Source organism: Balaenoptera acutorostrata, chromosome 15 (genome assembly GCF_949987535.1).
Source record: "Balaenoptera acutorostrata chromosome 15, mBalAcu1.1, whole genome shotgun sequence".
NCBI lineage: Eukaryota > Metazoa > Chordata > Mammalia > Artiodactyla > Balaenopteridae > Balaenoptera > Balaenoptera acutorostrata.
The window spans coordinates 25,004,578-25,020,693 of NC_080078.1; the positions used below are offsets into that span (position 1 = coordinate 25,004,578).

Sequence of the window (16,116 nt, forward strand, 5' to 3'; positions counted from 1 at the left end):
GTGAATGAACTAATCAATAATATAATACTAACCGGAGAATACAATATACTACTTATCATAGCAACGATGAAAAATAAATCCAGAAAAAGATCTTAAGTCCCAAAAGGAAAACCTAAAAATAAATAAATGAATAAAAATTAAAAACAAACATGTTTCTAGCCATAGAGAACAGGGTGGAGAAACGCTCAAGGACAAACTAACACGTAAACAAGTAGCCTCCGGCGTGACGCACAGCAGCCCGCTTGTTCTAAGCTGATGCTCCGCACATAGGACCCTTTCACGGAGTCCAGGGAGTAAAAAGCAGCTTGTATGAATGCGGTACAGTGAGAGTGAGTAACTGGGGAGTAAAACCAGCCGGTTTTAACACGCTACAGAGTCAGTCCCAAAGCCACAGACTATTTCCGGGTGTCAGGCAAGCCCACGCCCTCCTGAGAGCGCCAAACCACAGCAAATCTGCCAACCCCACGCTTGCAGGCTTCAGGAGCCCTGCCTGGAGCTTGGCCCTCGCCCCACCAGGCACCCAGCCGAAAAGCGACTCGGCCAGCGTTCAGAGCTGGGGTTGGGGTCTCCAGGCCCCAGGAGCACACCGGGCCCTTCACCTTTCTGTGCCTCAGAGTTTGCTGGAACATTTGAGTTTTCCTTTGTATCTCATCTCGCCAGCAATGAAAGGCTTGGCGTGTGCTGGTTTGTTTAAACTCTCCCTCTCGCCCCGCCCATATAAAGTCACTTGAGAGCAAAGACGTCAAATCCAATGACATTTATAGGAGGTATCCAACCCGTGGACTTCACCTAACTCTCCCCAGCACCGTTTCATGACACGGTCCCTGCAAACCACACTCAGGCCAGTGGTTCTCAGTTGGGGTCAACTTTGCCCCTAGGGGACATCCGGCTGTGTCTGGAGATATTTTGGGTTGTTGCAACTGGGAAGGGGGCGTCACTGGCACGCAGTGGGTAGAGCCCAGGTACGCTGCACAGGACAGCGCCCACGATGAAGTCCAAAATGGCAGGAGTGCCTCGGCTGAGCAAACTTGGTGGATGAGCAGGGTGAACGAGGAGGCGGCCCTGGCGAAGGGAGACCCTGAAGTAACGGGCAGACGGGAGGCAGAAGAACTGATGAGACCCGGCCCACACTCCGCCTGGGGGCTACTGAGATGCTCGGCGTCCGGCCGTCTAAGGAAGCTGTGTGGGGCTCTTAACCAGGGGCAGTTCCACTGCCCGGGCTAGTGGGAGAGCCTCATCTCCCCTCCCCTCCCTTCAAGAAGATGCTTTTCCATTAGAAGAACTGTGCTTGCCTCTGCCACTCTGCTGACCACTCGGGAGTCCAGGCAGACCTGGGCTTTGCTTATGTGGTGACAACACAGCCTAGCCTGTCCCGCGCAAAGGCAAATGTCCCAGCCCACTCACAGGACACAAGCACCTGGCTCAGCTGCCAAAGACATCCCGGTATTTTAACTAATGCTACTTCCCTCTCTGCAAAGAGGGAAGCAGCCATCCGAATAGAGAAGGAAGAATGTTCCAGAAAAAGGACAAAGCAAATTCCTGCATGGGGAGACAATGTAAGGAGACTGAAGAGCCCTTGCTCCTGGGGTCTCCTCCTGACACAAGAGAGAAAGCAGGGTGGGGTTAGTGTTTATAAGTGACAAGGGGGCATCATCACCCCAGCCTCTAAAGAGTCCAAGGAGGTAGGTGTCATGGTTGCTTTAACCAGTGGGGAAACTGAGTCTCAGGAGGCTGAATATCTTCTCAAAGGTGATGCATTCAGTAAGTGAAGAGGCCAGGATTCGAACCCAGGACCCTGGGCTCCATCCAAAGGGGGCAGCTGGTCCTTGCCACTAGCTGACATCTAAAGGCTCAATGCAGTTTTACCTTCTAATTTTTCAAAAATCTTTCAAACCCCCTCCCTGCCCCCCAAAACCCCGTGGGCCAGTTGGAGAGGCCACGAGGAGGCCTGTGTATGACTCTGGGTCTAGGATGTCATGAGAAAGTTACCTCCTGGCACCCCATAACTAGTGCCGGTTGTAATTGGGGCAGGGAGCGTGTGGCAGAGAAGTCGCTTTAGGCCCCTTGTATAGCTGGAGTTTCTTTCTTCTAGCATTGAGCTGGCTGGGCTCTTCCTTCTCAAGACAATAAAACTGTCCCACGGTCCTCAACCCCACCCATCTGGTGCCTGCACCACAGCTAACTTGAGTTTCCCATCCAGTCCCCTTCCTTTCCGTGGAAAAATAAGAGCTATAGTTCCCAGAAGAAAATCAGAAGGGGTTATTATTATTAATAAGATGTTCCTTTTCGGAAAGGCACTTGAACCCAGCAGGGAGGGTTGCATTGAGGTTGGAGCTGGGACCCCACCTCTCCAAGCTGCTGGGAGGGGACAGCCCAGTTCCCCAGCCAGAACCACTTGGACTGGAGAAATGGCCACGTGCTGGCCCTCCCAGGGCCTCTCAGGGGCAGAGGCGAGGTGGTGGCACTTTTGAGAAATCAGATTCAAATGCTAAGACAGTTATATTTCCTGGAGGTGTGACAGAGAATGAGAAAAGGAGAGTTTGCAAAGGCCTTCCCTGCTGGCAGAAATAGCCTGTTTTCTCTGTCTGCCTGTCTGCTCTGGGGTTACAGGGAGGAGCTGAAGCCCTGCCCTCCCTGCCTTGTCAGCCTAGACCTTGGTCCCTCCCGGGTGAAGGAGTCCTTCACTGCCTCAGAGCCAAGACAGACACAAGGGTGTGAGTGACAAGACTCAGAGCAAACTGGCCCCTGCCTGGGGCATCTTTCTCACACATGTGGGTCCTCTCGTGCTTTATTTAGCACAGTGGTATTGAGAATGTTTACTTCTCGATTTGGTTTTGGGGGGAGGTTGTCACAAATAGAATGACAGCTCTGATCCTCTGCCCAGAAAAATGCTCAGACACCCACAATTGGGCATTCAGTTTCAAAAGAATCACTGTTCCCTCCCATCCATTCTGGGACCTTCCCTTGGTTTGAAGACCCCCCACTTTATCACAACAGGACAAGAAATGACAGTGATTCACCCTGGGAAACCCCACTGGCAGTGCTATGTGAGGAAGGGGCTGGAGGCTCCGTGTCCAGGCCCCGAGGAAACAGAGGCCACTCTCCTAGGGGAAGCTGAGGACACTTTACCAAGAGACACTTTCTAAGGGAAGCCGACAAAGCAGCTCTGGCCACTGCAGGGAGCTGTTACCACCTGATCCGTGTGATCAGGTCCTGGAGAGAACAGTCGTAGCCATGGGACAGGGCAGCCCTGCGGGAGCTGTGGCCCTCCCAGGCGACTCAGCCAACCCACAGAAAATGACCCCATCCCACTGTCCCCACCTCCTCCCATCTCCTGCCAGCGTCTCCCCTGGACCGAAGCAATGAGAAGTCCATGCTGATGAAATCCATCAAGGTCAGCCTCTGGGGGCCGAGGGAAGGGAGGATGGGTGGAAAGCGGATCTGAGGAGGGTGGGGACAGAATACACCCACACGTTTCATCTCAGCTGAGCCCTAACATCCGAGGTGGCATCAGCAAGAGGGTGCGTGAGGGAGACGTGGGGCTGTTGACCTTCCACACGGAGCCTGAACTTCCCGTGGCCAGGAACCACGTGGGGCTTATCTGACTGGCTACGGTGAAGTGTCACCTGAATCCAGGTCTGCCACTAACGTGCTGGGTGACCATGAAAGCTGTGGAGCGACTCTGGGTTTTTCCACGTGTAAAGCACAAAGGTGAGCCCTGAGGGGCAGGGGGCACAGCAAACGCTGCAGGAGACGGAGGTCTGGCTTCGGTCCTCCCTCTGCCATTCAGGAGGGCTGTGGCCTTGAACCAAGTACTTAACCTGTCAATGCCTCAGTGTCTTCTCCTGCAAAGGAGGGGAACGCGAGCCCCTTCCCCAGGTGCTGCCATCACGATTAGATGAGATGATGCATAAAAAGCGCTTAGCAAAGTCCTAGGTGTGGAGCAAACATGCAGGCGATGTTGCAGAAGCAGCATCCAGATCCTCTCTGGTTCCTAAATCCTCCAAGTCTGGGCTCTGGGTATTGATTTTGATGTCGCTCCTCCACCTCGACCTCCGTGGTGCTGCTATTTTATGTGAAAGCGAGTTTCTTGACTGAATTACCTCGACAACTAGAACCTTCAAACCCAGCCTGAACATTCTAGGCCTGGAACCTTCTCTTTTTAAGCTCCTGGGTTCACACCGCCCTGCCCGAAAACCTCACGGAGCAGACAGACTAAGCCTCAAAGATCCTGGTCCATGTGCTATGGATGCCAAACAGCTGCAACGCCTGCTCACTGAGCCTCCAGCTTGTAATTCGATGCAAATCTGGCGACACTGCCATGCTGCTCAGCTGGTGGCACTGCGGGCTTCCCCTCAGTGCTGGAAGTTGTGTGGGCAGGTGCCCTTCAAGAAGATGCATCTGCTGGAAGGGAAACGTGAGTGTCTCCTTCTCACTGTGCGACCACTCTGCTTGCTCTCTGCAGGGGGACCCTCCCGCTGCATGGAACCTCGGCTCCGCACCTGGAATTCACTCCGTACGGACGGATAATTCCAAACCCGTCTGCTGGGGTTGGCCAAGGGAGTGATCTCTACCTCTGTCTCTATCTCTACTTATATCTGTAACTATACATACAACTATATCTGTAGCTATATCTATATCTAAATCTAATCTATGTCTATATCTACATTTATAGCTACATCACATCTGTATATGTTCTATATCTAATCTATCTCTCTATACCTAATCTCTATATCTATCTAATCTATATGTAGCATATATGTTATTTGTATACATTACACAACATGCATTATAATAATACATGCACTCTAATGCATATATACATTAGATATAGATATAGATTAGATATAGGTTCAGATATAGAGATATAAATTAGATATATTGATATAGAATTATATTTTCTAATGTATAATATATGACATCTAATGTATAATGGATATCATAATGTATATATGTATTATGTATATACAGTCATCTCTCAGTATCTCCGGGCGGATTGGTACCAGGACCCCCACAGAGACCAAAATCCATAGACGCTCAAGTCCCTTATATAAAATGGCATAGTATTTGCATATAACCTACACACATCCTCCTGTATACTTTAAATCATCTTTAGATCACTTATAACACCTAATACAATGTAAAAGCTACATGAATAGTTGTCAGCATGTGGCAAATTCGAGTTTTGCTTTTTAGAACTTTCTGGAATTTTTTTCCAGATATTTTTGATCCATGGTTGGTTGAATCTGTGGATGGGGAATTCAGAGGGCTGACTGTATACACTGTACATCACATACACATTATGTAATTAAGTTACAGATCTATAACTACGTCTACATCTCTACCTCTTATACCTATCTATCATCTGTATCTATTCTCTATCTATATTTAATCTATGTCTTAGCAACATAGCAGTGAAGGAGACGGTGCTTCATTTGTAACCTGGCTCTAATCCAGCCTCAACCACTTACTGACTGTATAACTTTTACAGGAAACTCGGTCTCTCTGGGCCTCAGTCGGCTTGTCTGTAAAACGGGGCTAAGATCTATACCTGCTAGACTGCCAGGTCCAAATCCCGGCTGCTCCACTTGTTAGCTGTTGGACAGGCAGCTTAACCTTGTTATGCCTCAGTTTCTCGTCTGTAAAACAGGGATGATTTAATACCTCCCATCGAGGGCAGCTGTGAAATCTGAGTTGAGTGAATCCATGTAAAGAGCTTACTTAGAAGAGCGCCCAGCCCATGTTACCGGTGCTTAGTGGATATTGGCTAAAAGTACTAAATTTACAAATACACATACAATGTGCAGTTCTCGGCTCATAGTAAACTTATAGTCAATGTATGTTGGTCATTATTGATAAGAGCAATAGTTTGAAGTGTTCTCAGTCAACAGCTAAACTCAAACCTTCAATGTCTTGGGAGAAGTCATCTCCCACGGAGAACAGAGGAATAATGACCTCAACACGATCTATTTTTCGAAACGGCGCATGTGGCTACACTTTGGGGAACTTGCCGGCTATTTATGGAATGTTGCATCACTTCGTTTGCCCTGAGTCATACAGACTAGAGAGGTACCATGGCCATAGGAAGGCAAATCCTCCCCGAGAACGTTTCTACTGCCAGGTCCAGCCTCCCTGCCTGGCAAGCCAAGTCCTGGCCCGGGCAGTGGTCCAGCTGGTCACCTCCCTGCCCCACCTCTCCCACCAGGTCTAATTAAAGACCCAGAAAATCAGAGTCAGAGGAAAAGACCGTGGTGGAGGGATTTGGCTTGTCCCAAAATCAGCCTTGTCTGCTCTGGAGAGGTTCTGCTCCCCCAAAGAGGCTGGTGGGAGGAAAGCAGATGGGCTGAGAAGCAATTTGGTCTCAACGTCCTCTCAACAGATGCCGGGCACCATAAGAATTAATGGGCTGGAGACTCAGGTAAGAGCCATTCAGAAGCTCCCTGATCACTCCCCAAACCGCTCTCCACGGAGGAAAAGGTTAATCGAAGCCCAGAGCAGGAAGCGAGGCGAGGAGACAGCAATTGCTTTAATCCCAGGAGTGGGGGAAGAGCTTCAGGAGAAAGATATTTGCACAGAAGAGGCTGTGGTCTGCCTCTGAAAGAGGAACTGGGCCTTGAAGCTGAGGTTTTCACAAGCCCTGCTCTGTTGGTCCAGAAACATTAGCCCAACCCTCTCTGAACTCAGCCACGTAGATGGGCTTTTTAATTTTTTTTTTTAAATGCTGCATTTTTCTCCAAATGCTGTTGGGCCCTAGCATCTCTCAGAAAACTATCTCTAAGAGGTGTTTTCCCCTTTCCATACACTGTACACATGCTCATATGCGTCATGAGTCACGACCCTGCGTGCAGTCACTCCCTGGCAACTCAGATCTAGAGGTTTTGGGGGATGGAGGTGTCACAGCCAAGAGCCTGGAGGCGGAGGTCTGATATTAATCAGAGAGGAGGATGTGTGAACATAAACAAGAGAACACCAAGGAAGGAACAAGTTACGCCCTTCTACACTGTCACAATTATGTGGCTGGGACTGTCTTTGTAAAATAAGCTGTCCACGTAGCAAATGAGGTTACACCACCACTTCTTAACCTTGGCACTACTGACATTTGGGGCCAGATAATTCTTTCTTGCATGCATGGTAGGGTGTTCAGCAGCCTTCCTAGCCTCTACCCACTAGATGCCAGTAGCACTCCCCAGCCCCCAAGCTGTAACAATCAAAAATGTCTCCAGACGTCACCAAATGTCCCCAGGCGTGAAGGTAGTAAATTTGCCCCAAGTTGAGAACCACTGGTTTAGACTCAGGCTTCAGTTCAGCTGAAAGGGAGCCAGCTAATTAGCTAATGATGACTATTAGCTGATTTCTCACATAAGCCCCATTACCACAGCACAACATTGCTCAGGTCAGAAGTTCCCTGTCAAAATGCTCGCCGCGGGTGTTAGTTTGACTGGATGGCCCCAAATTTAAGCCCCTTTTCCTCTGTCCCACCCCCTCAGTCCTTGCCCTTCACCCTTGTCTGATAAGGTAATTCCTTATTCATCCTGACGTTCTAATGACACCAAGGCATTGAAGGAGCTCCAAGGAGCTAAAACTTTTAATTGATTCTAAGGAAAACTGGCATTATTTTTACAAGAACCCAGATACAATATGCAAAACTCTCAGAACACAATTACTGCCATCTCTTTGCCTGGTTAACTCTTTCTACTGTAAGCTCTCAGCTCAGATGTCACCTCCTGAGCTTAAAACTCACCTCCAGTGAGAGACTTCCCTGAACATCTCCCCCTTGTGGCGCCCGGTCACTCCCACTTACAGACACGCTGGTCTTGTTTTTGTTCACTCATTACTCCCTGAAACCATGGGCATATTTATTTGCTCTTAAATTCACTGTCTGACTCCCCCAGACAGAATGGGGGCTCCATGGGCAAGGTACCTTCTGTCTTGTTCACTGCTGTACATTTAGCATCAAGGCCTGGCCTCTTCCTGGACCCCAAACTATTTATTAAATAACCAACTGGATGAATGGATGAATTTCTCACGGACTGATTTCCTTCCACCCACTACTTGTTTTCCTCGTGAGTTTTGTTCACAATCTTCAATGACCCCAGCATCATCTTTAAATAATGTGAATGTAACTCCCTCCCCTTATACCCCCAGCTGGTTGATCAAAGAAGTTCAAGGACCTGGTTGGTTGTTGAAAGCTGAGCAGTCAGGAGTTTTCCTCCTGATGCCCCTGATCTTCAGGTCCTGAGAGGAATCTCAGCGTAAAGGAAGGTTTGCTCCCCTCCAAGTACAGCAGACCCAGATTGACAAATCTTTACTGAAGAGTTCCTTTATTACAACTCCCAGGGGATCTCACTGTTGGAGCAGAGGCCATGAACTAATTGACAGTGAAGATGTTGGGGGAAGGGGTGGCAGGAAGGGAGACAGAGAAGCTAAAATTAAATAACGAGAGGCCTTGCCAGTTGGAATGAATTCAGAAATGATAAACCATCTTGGGGATCAATGAGAAAGAGAGAATCAAATAATGAGCATTCATATTTACCAAAACACTACTGATGCACAGGGAGATGTTTCATTTTTGTTGTTTTTAAAATAAATTTTCTATTGGGTCCATTGCTTAAACCCTTTTACCTACCAGCCTTGTGGCAAAACTATTGGTCAAAGAATCACTCATCATGTAAAGCATTATTATCTATTTATTTATATATCCATCCACCTATCATCTATCTATCATCCCTCTACCTACTTATCTAAGTATATCTGCGGATACTTGTACAAAGCACTATCCATCCATCTATCTATTTATCTATATTGAACTTGGGGTGCATACATCAAGCTCGTCCCTCCAGCTTTTCTGAGCACCAGCAAATCTTTCTAGGCAACTTTTTTTTTCTGGAAAAATAGGACAGAGGTTGAGAAGATAGATTCTGATGTCATATGGCCCCAAGTCTGACACTCACCAATGCCAGGTCCTGTGTGACCTTGGGCAAGTTACTTAACCTCTCTGACCCTTAGGGTCCTCATCTGGAAGTTGGGTATCATGAAAAGACCTATGTAGTAACGGCATTTGAGGATTCAGTGGGAGAAGCCAGTTCTTGGCAAGTGGTAAATATCAGTAAGAGTGGGGATCATGAAGATGCTGCTAACCAAATTCAAATTCCTTTCAGACACTTTTTTTTCATCTCTAGGTCACTTGGTGCCCCGGTAACCACCATCTGCAGACTAGAAAAGTATTCACCACTGCAAGTCAGGGAGTCCTCGGTACCCCCAGGGGCAACCTGCTGAGGGAAAGCTGACACCAGGGATTTAAATCTTACTCGACTTCCTCATCCTATTAATCTGGCCGTTAAGCAGAGAGAGTCCTGCTGATGCCAACAGATGCGAAGCTTTGCTGTGCCAGTGGCAGAGCATTAGAGGAGGCCTCAGCAGCCAAGCAATCCAACCCCCCCAACTCCGAACAGCTGCCCGGGGACAGACGCACTAAGCGCGGGGCGGGGGCTGATGCAGTGAGTACTAGGGGGAGAGGGAATGCGTGGAGGGGAGGGTCCCTGGCTGGCCCAGTGTCCCTATGCAGACTGGGCCCTGGGCAAGCACGCCACTGAAGCATGATGTACGGACACGGCTCGCAGTGAAAGCTCAAATTCAGGCCCACCCGTGGCACCTGTGCTCCAGGATGCAGCAGGTGATGGCTTTCTTGGGGGCAAAGGCCACAGGGGGAGGAAGTGGGAACTGACCCAGGGCTCAGAGCACATCCACCGCTCACCTCTGCACGGCTGGCTCTTCCAAGCTCGGCCACATCTGCCACCTTGCTTGTGCCATATGGGTAATATTTGGGGTGCCACGTCCTGCCAGAGAACCTCTGCCTGCCCCTCTCATCTGACCTGCCTGCAGGCAGCTGAAGAGGATCCCATCCTGAGTCCCACGATGGGCTGAGGTCCAGCACAAAGTCAGATCCGGCCACGGGCTTGTGCCAACAGTTACAAAAAAAAAAAAAAACACATCTGTACTTTGGTTGGGTTCCAACGTCTCTTTAACGTGGGAAACCAGAACTCGGGGAAAGAAAACAGCATCCTACGGCTCCCCAAAGACCGAGCTCCAGATGAGACTGATGGAGTGTTGTTTGGAGACATACTGAGTCACCTCCCCAGTGCCGTGGCACCAGTGCAGAGAGCCGGCCACGTGCCACAGCTGGCTGCGCGCGGACCGGGGCTCAGGTCCCTCAGGCCGATGGATGTGACTCGGGGAGAGGTCACTGTGTAGGTAGGGGTGTGAGCTGTCACACCCCAGAGCCAGGGCATGTGACTGTTCTTTCCCATGGAGCTTTTGAAGGGCTGGTGGGGCGAGAGATGCAGCAGGGCCAAGGACAGAACCATCCAGAACCATCCAGGCTGCAGCCACTCCACCTCAGATTTGGCTTCCAGGATTCTGGGTGCAGACTACGTGCCCAGGGGTTTCCCTGAGTCTAGTAACTTTTCCTTCTGGGGAAAGACTGATAAAGAAGAGAAGGGCCAGCATTTCAAAAACCCACCCTGGACGTTCTCTCAAAATACGTGGGGAGAGACACGTTTCCCAAAGTGTGGCACACGTACCTCTGAGAGGACGTTGCAGTGATTTTAGAGGGCACCCAAAGGAGCTTTTCAACTGTATTAATTTAACGTTCAATGTTTTGCAACACAATGTAACTGGCATATCAAACTTGTGATTTCACCAATATTATCCCTTGAGACAGCATTTCTCAACCCTGGCCCTACTGCCATTTCAGGCATGGTAATTCTTCCTGTGGGGGCATCCTGTGCCTTGTAGGATATTCAGCAGCCTCTCTGGTCTCTACCTATTAGATGTCCGTAGTAAACCCCCCTCCCTCCCAGCCCGCCAAGGTGAGATAACCAAAAATGTCTTCAGACATTGCCACGAGTCCTCTGGGGCTCAAAGATACCCCTGATCGGGGATCATTAGCTTAGGGTAAGTCTACTTCTGAAAGTAAAATATGTTCATTTCAGGGAGAATGTATTTCTAGGTGACTTGGCACAGGTACAATTCACATTTGCCCAACGCGGCCGAGGTGACAGGTGACCGGCTGAAGTCTGGCAAAAACCAGACCAGAGGATGGCCAAACAGGGGCTAAAAACTGGGCGTTTATCCCCTCAAAGTCCCACCCGCTGCTCCTTCCTGCCAGCTTTGTTGTCTGGTCATCCCTGAAGCCCACGTAAGTAAGCGTGTGTGGGGAGAGCGGGGGTGGGTAGTGAGAGGCCAGAGAGCCCAAAGAAACCCTGAGAATCCACTTTCCTCCCAACATCTGGCCTTTCTGATGAAGGAAGGAGGAGCGGGGTGGGCTTGTGCCTCATTCCCGTGGGGAAGGCAGGGCAGAGGTGCCCGTGACGAGGGTGAAGAGTAGGGTGCAGCTGGTCCCAGGGTGCGCAGGAGTCACCGAGGGGCCCTGAGAAGCTCAGCCATGTTCGCCTGTCTGACACGCTGTCAGCTGTGGGGTGCTGCTGGCATCCACCCTGGCTTCCCTGTTTACTGTCTGACCAACCCACAGAGCTAAGGAAACCATCCATCCAAAGATACACCTCCTTCAAGTCCCGTCGGAAAAGCACCGTGCTACTGGTTTAAAAAGCTAACATTCTTGTTAAACAGCAGAAACTAACACACCACTGTAAAGCAATTATACTCCAATAAAGATGTTAAAAAAAAAAAAAAAGCTAACACTCACAAGCACTTAGCACATACTGATGACGTCACAGACACCCTGTGCTTTCCTCCTCACCACAGCCCTGCAGGGCAGGCACTATCCCTGTGGTAATAATATTCCAGACGGGGAGATGGAGGCCGAGTGGTTCAGTGACCCCTCAGGGCCAGAAGACACAGCTCTGGAGCTCTACCTGGGTCTGCTGGGCTCACAGCTGCCCCGCTGTCCTAGCTCCCCGGAAAGCAGAAAGTGGACAGTAAGGGCCATTCCCTCCTTACAAGGCCCACTGGTCACCTGCCCCCCGCAAAGAAATGCCACCGTGATTCACATTCCTCAGAATGGCCCATCGCGCAAGCAGACACAAGCACACAACTGCCCGGGGAGAAAGTTCTCCAAACCCAAGGCATGAAAGGGCAGCCATCCCCCACTGCATGCCTCCTCTCTGCCTTCCCTCTCCCCCTGCATTCACCTCCTCGTGACTGCTGGGCGGAAGCAAAGGGCAGAAGAAAACTCAAAAGAAACAGGTCTGGTTCTTCCCACGGTGCTTTCAGAACCTGGGTACGTGCATGCGTGCACACACATTCACGCACAATCAGCTGGTGTGTGTACACATGTGGGTGCACGCACATATCCCAACCGGGCAGGAGGATGGCCTTATGTGTCTGTCCAGCCTTTCTGAGTCCTGGAGCCAAGAGGATGCACGAACGCCCCCTGGAGAGCTGGTCCGGGGACATCAGTGCAGAGAAAGTGACAAACACCACGGGAAGGTACTCACCTGGGCCTCCAGGGTGATCACAGGGCTTGGTTGTGCGGCCTGTGGGAAAAGAGGAGAAAACACACGTGAGCGGTGGGAGAAGTGTAACCTACTGCCCTGGCATCAAGCAACCCCGCAGGGAAGCTGGCCCCCCTCTGTCGCCCCCATTCCATGTGACAGGAGGACAGCCTGGCCCAATCTCCCCCCACCACACCTCCTCCCCCACCCACAGGATGAAGGAGGCTGTAATCTTTCATTAGGGGGATACAGGGACACCCGCGTGGAGATCGTGCACAACCATGAAGTGTCAGCGTAAAGAAACAAGAAACAAAGGCCCCTTGCCGAGTATCTCAAAGCGTGTTCAAATCATTGATGTGAAGGAGAAGATGGGTCCGTAAGAGGATTAGAAATAAACCTGAAAGAATATAAAATCCCCATTAGGGGCAAGGCCGCCACTTTGTGTCTGATCTTGGAAAGAATGAGGGAAGGACTGAGAGGAAAAGAAGAGCTTAATTCCTGGTCTGTGTGGCACATTCCAATGGGCTGGGGAAGACTCCTTTCAGCCGAGAGAAGGCCAGAGAAAGTCCCATTCATTCACTCGCTACAAAAGCCAATTGACTGGAAATGCTTGGTGGTAATGCCTCGGGTCATTAAACGTGAACGCTTGGGTGGGGGGCAGGGTGGGTACGGAGGAGGAAGGGGCAGCTGGGGAGGACGTAATGGTTTTCAGCAAGTGGATTCCAAAGAAAACAGGAAGCTCGGCACATAAAGGCTATTTTTGTCTGGACTAGGTCAGCTCTGAGCTGCATCGTCTTGGATTCCTGATTCTGGGAAAGTAACCTCAAGCTGCCTCTTACAGAGAATGGGCGTGATTTTACGGCCCCTCAGTGCGAACTCAATTGGAAGCTTTGCTTTATCCGAGCAGATTTTCCAACACAGGCTTCGAGGAAGCCGTGCAAATTAGCCCCAGCCCACTGGCCTCTGCTGTGAACAAGAAGGAGATGTAGGAATCGCACCCTATTTGTTTGTCTGTGAACGGCTTATTTTACTTAGCATGATGTCCTCAAGGTTCATCCATGTTGTCACAAATGGCAGGACCTCCTTCTTGTTTGAAGGCTGAATAATATTCCTCTGTGCATATACATACAACGTTATTTTCTTTATCCATTCACTTGTCAATGGACATGTAGGTTCTTTCCATGTTTTGGCTATTACGAATTTGGCTGCCATAAACATGAGAGTACAGATTTCATGACTCCACTTATATGAGGAACCTAAAATAAACTCTCATAGAAGCAGAGAGTAGAAGGGTGGTTGGCAGGGGCTGGAGGGAGAGGGAAATGGGGAGGTGCTATTTATCGGGTACAAAGTTTTGTTCACACTAGATGAATAAGCTCCAGAGAGCTGCTGTTCGACACAGAGCCTAGAGTTAACAAACTATATTGTACACTGAAAATTTTGCCCAGAAGGTAGATATCATGTGAAGTGTCCTTTCCACAATTTTAAAAAAAGGAAGTGTAGAGAAATTGGAACATCTTAAACCCCTACCCTAGGTAAACTGTCACTCACTTTCTTGCTCACTTCTCTTTGGTACCTAATTGTGATGAGCGTCGGAGGCCTGACCCCAGGATCATTTTGCGTTCTGGTCTGTATTGACTTTTCCTACAAGACGAGGGAATCCTCTCTCCCGATTCCAGTTCTAATTCCCAGCACTTCTCCAACGGTGCAGCTCAAAGACTGCTGCCAAGAGAACGTCTCACTCTAATTTTCACATTCTACCCTGACACTGAATATTCCTCGTACTCAGAAAGAGGCTGAGGGGCATTTTCTCCCCCACGTTGCAGCCTTGGCCCATAAAGGAACTTGGAGAAGTCTTAAGAGAAACACTGCAGGCCTCTGTCTTCAAACCCTTACTAGCTCCTTCTCAAGGGGAAAGCAGTGGCAACTATGACGGGGGAGAACCTTCACTGAACCACTTTTTTTCAAGTGAGGTTCATTATTTTAGCATCCCTCACGAAGCCCCCCAGCCAGCTCCTGTATCACTCGTATGCGGGGAGAGTGGACCCTGTACTCCCAGTTTCCCTGTGTCAGGCAAGCATGCTGGGCAGGGCCCATTCTAGCTGTCAGGAGGCAAGGCCATCATCCTGGTCTGTGCCGGGCAGGGTGGGTCAGATCCCACCGTGCTGTTCAGTGAGTGAGAGCAGGCAAGTCTGTGCTTCAACTCAGAGTCAGTCTCCATGTGTCTGTCTGTCCCTCTCTTTATTCAGATCCCACCATCCAGATTTTGACTAGAAGAAAAGAAACTGCTTCTCACACTCAGACATTAGCCTCATTTTTAAAGCCAGGTCCTTGCAAAGCATTGCACAGGGTGTTGGGTGCGTGCCCAGATTAATTAAGCTGTACTTCACAGCCCATTTGGCTATTGTTTGGGGATTACTCTTCACTGCTCAGAATCCCACTGGGTGGGGTGGGGTGGAGAGGGGAGAATGCCATCCTGAACCCCTATGAACAACTCCACTGGAAAAGGCCTTCCTGGGAAACCACAGGGAACCTCTGACAACTGCGCTGACAAAACCCACAGCCTGATCCTTGGATACAGTGTCGCACCAAGTCTTTATTTGGTGTTCCGACTGAGATGGAGACCCTCTGGGCTCAGGGTCAGGGGACTAATATTCATTAAAAAGCTTCTGAAAAACAAAAGCAAAGATGCTATCTATTTAGCATGTTAATTACCTAGCCAAGAAGAAGACAAAGTAACTCACAAATGGCCATGTCATTGACACTTGGGATTCACTTGCCAACAAAACTGTGTCCCCCTCCTCTGTGCGCATTTGAAATATAAGACTCTCCCTACAGAGGCTCAGTCCAGAGGATTCAAGGTATGGCTGTACCTCTGTGAGGTCTTTCAGTAACATCCTCCTTAATTGGAAAGGCTAACGAAGAGGAACCAGGTCAGTGATGCTGTCTGCCTAATCCATCGTGTCTGTCTAAATTGGGACTCTTTGGTTTACAGTAGAGTAAACTCCTGTCTGTCAGAGGAAAGGCTCCCAGAGACCAAAGGGGAATTTGCAATGTGCTCGGATGCTACAGTGGAGTGCTTTTAGAATCTTAATGTGGGGACCGGGAACCAGGGAACCACCTAAAGCAAGGAAAGCCCTTTCATATCATCTACTGCAATGACTAGATGGAGGAAGTCAAGTGGAGAACTGGGTAGGTTGAATAAGTGGCCCTCGTTTTCACCACTCCCTAGATCCACACCCTCTGGTCCTGTGATTTTGCATTTCTTTGCCGAGCATGCTTCCTCATCCCTTGAACTTGGGCTTGCCCATTAGCAGTTACGACACAGTAGAAGCTTGAAATGTGCTTGCGTGATTGAGCGTGACCTCTTGTGCTTTTGCCATCAGCACAAGAATGTGCCCCAGGTAGCCTGCTGGTCCAAGGAGGATGAGAGACAGTCGGGGCAGACCCGATCCAATCTGCAGCTTGAAGCTAAGCACAGCCTAGATCAGCCAACCCCTAGCCAACCTTCACACATGGAGAAAATATATGCTTGTTGTTTCCAGTCATTGCGTTTCAGGTTGATTTGTCATACTGCACCACTGTGGCAGATACACTCTCCAAAGATTGACCTTGATAGAACCAAAACGTATTGTACAAACAGTCCAGCCTTGGAAACAAAATG

The 16,116-nt window shown here is 49.5% G+C and overlaps 1 protein-coding gene across 1 annotated transcript in view; it reads right to left on the reverse strand.

The window, feature by feature from the left end:
- XYLT1 (xylosyltransferase 1) overlaps positions 1–16,116 on the reverse strand; it is a 297,683-nt gene that overhangs the window by 199,318 nt on the left and 82,249 nt on the right. Inside the window, exon 2 of the mRNA XM_007188435.2 lies at positions 12,456–12,494. Coding sequence (XP_007188497.2) covers positions 12,456–12,494 — 39 coding nt within the window. The remainder of the gene's footprint in view (positions 1–12,455; positions 12,495–16,116) is intronic.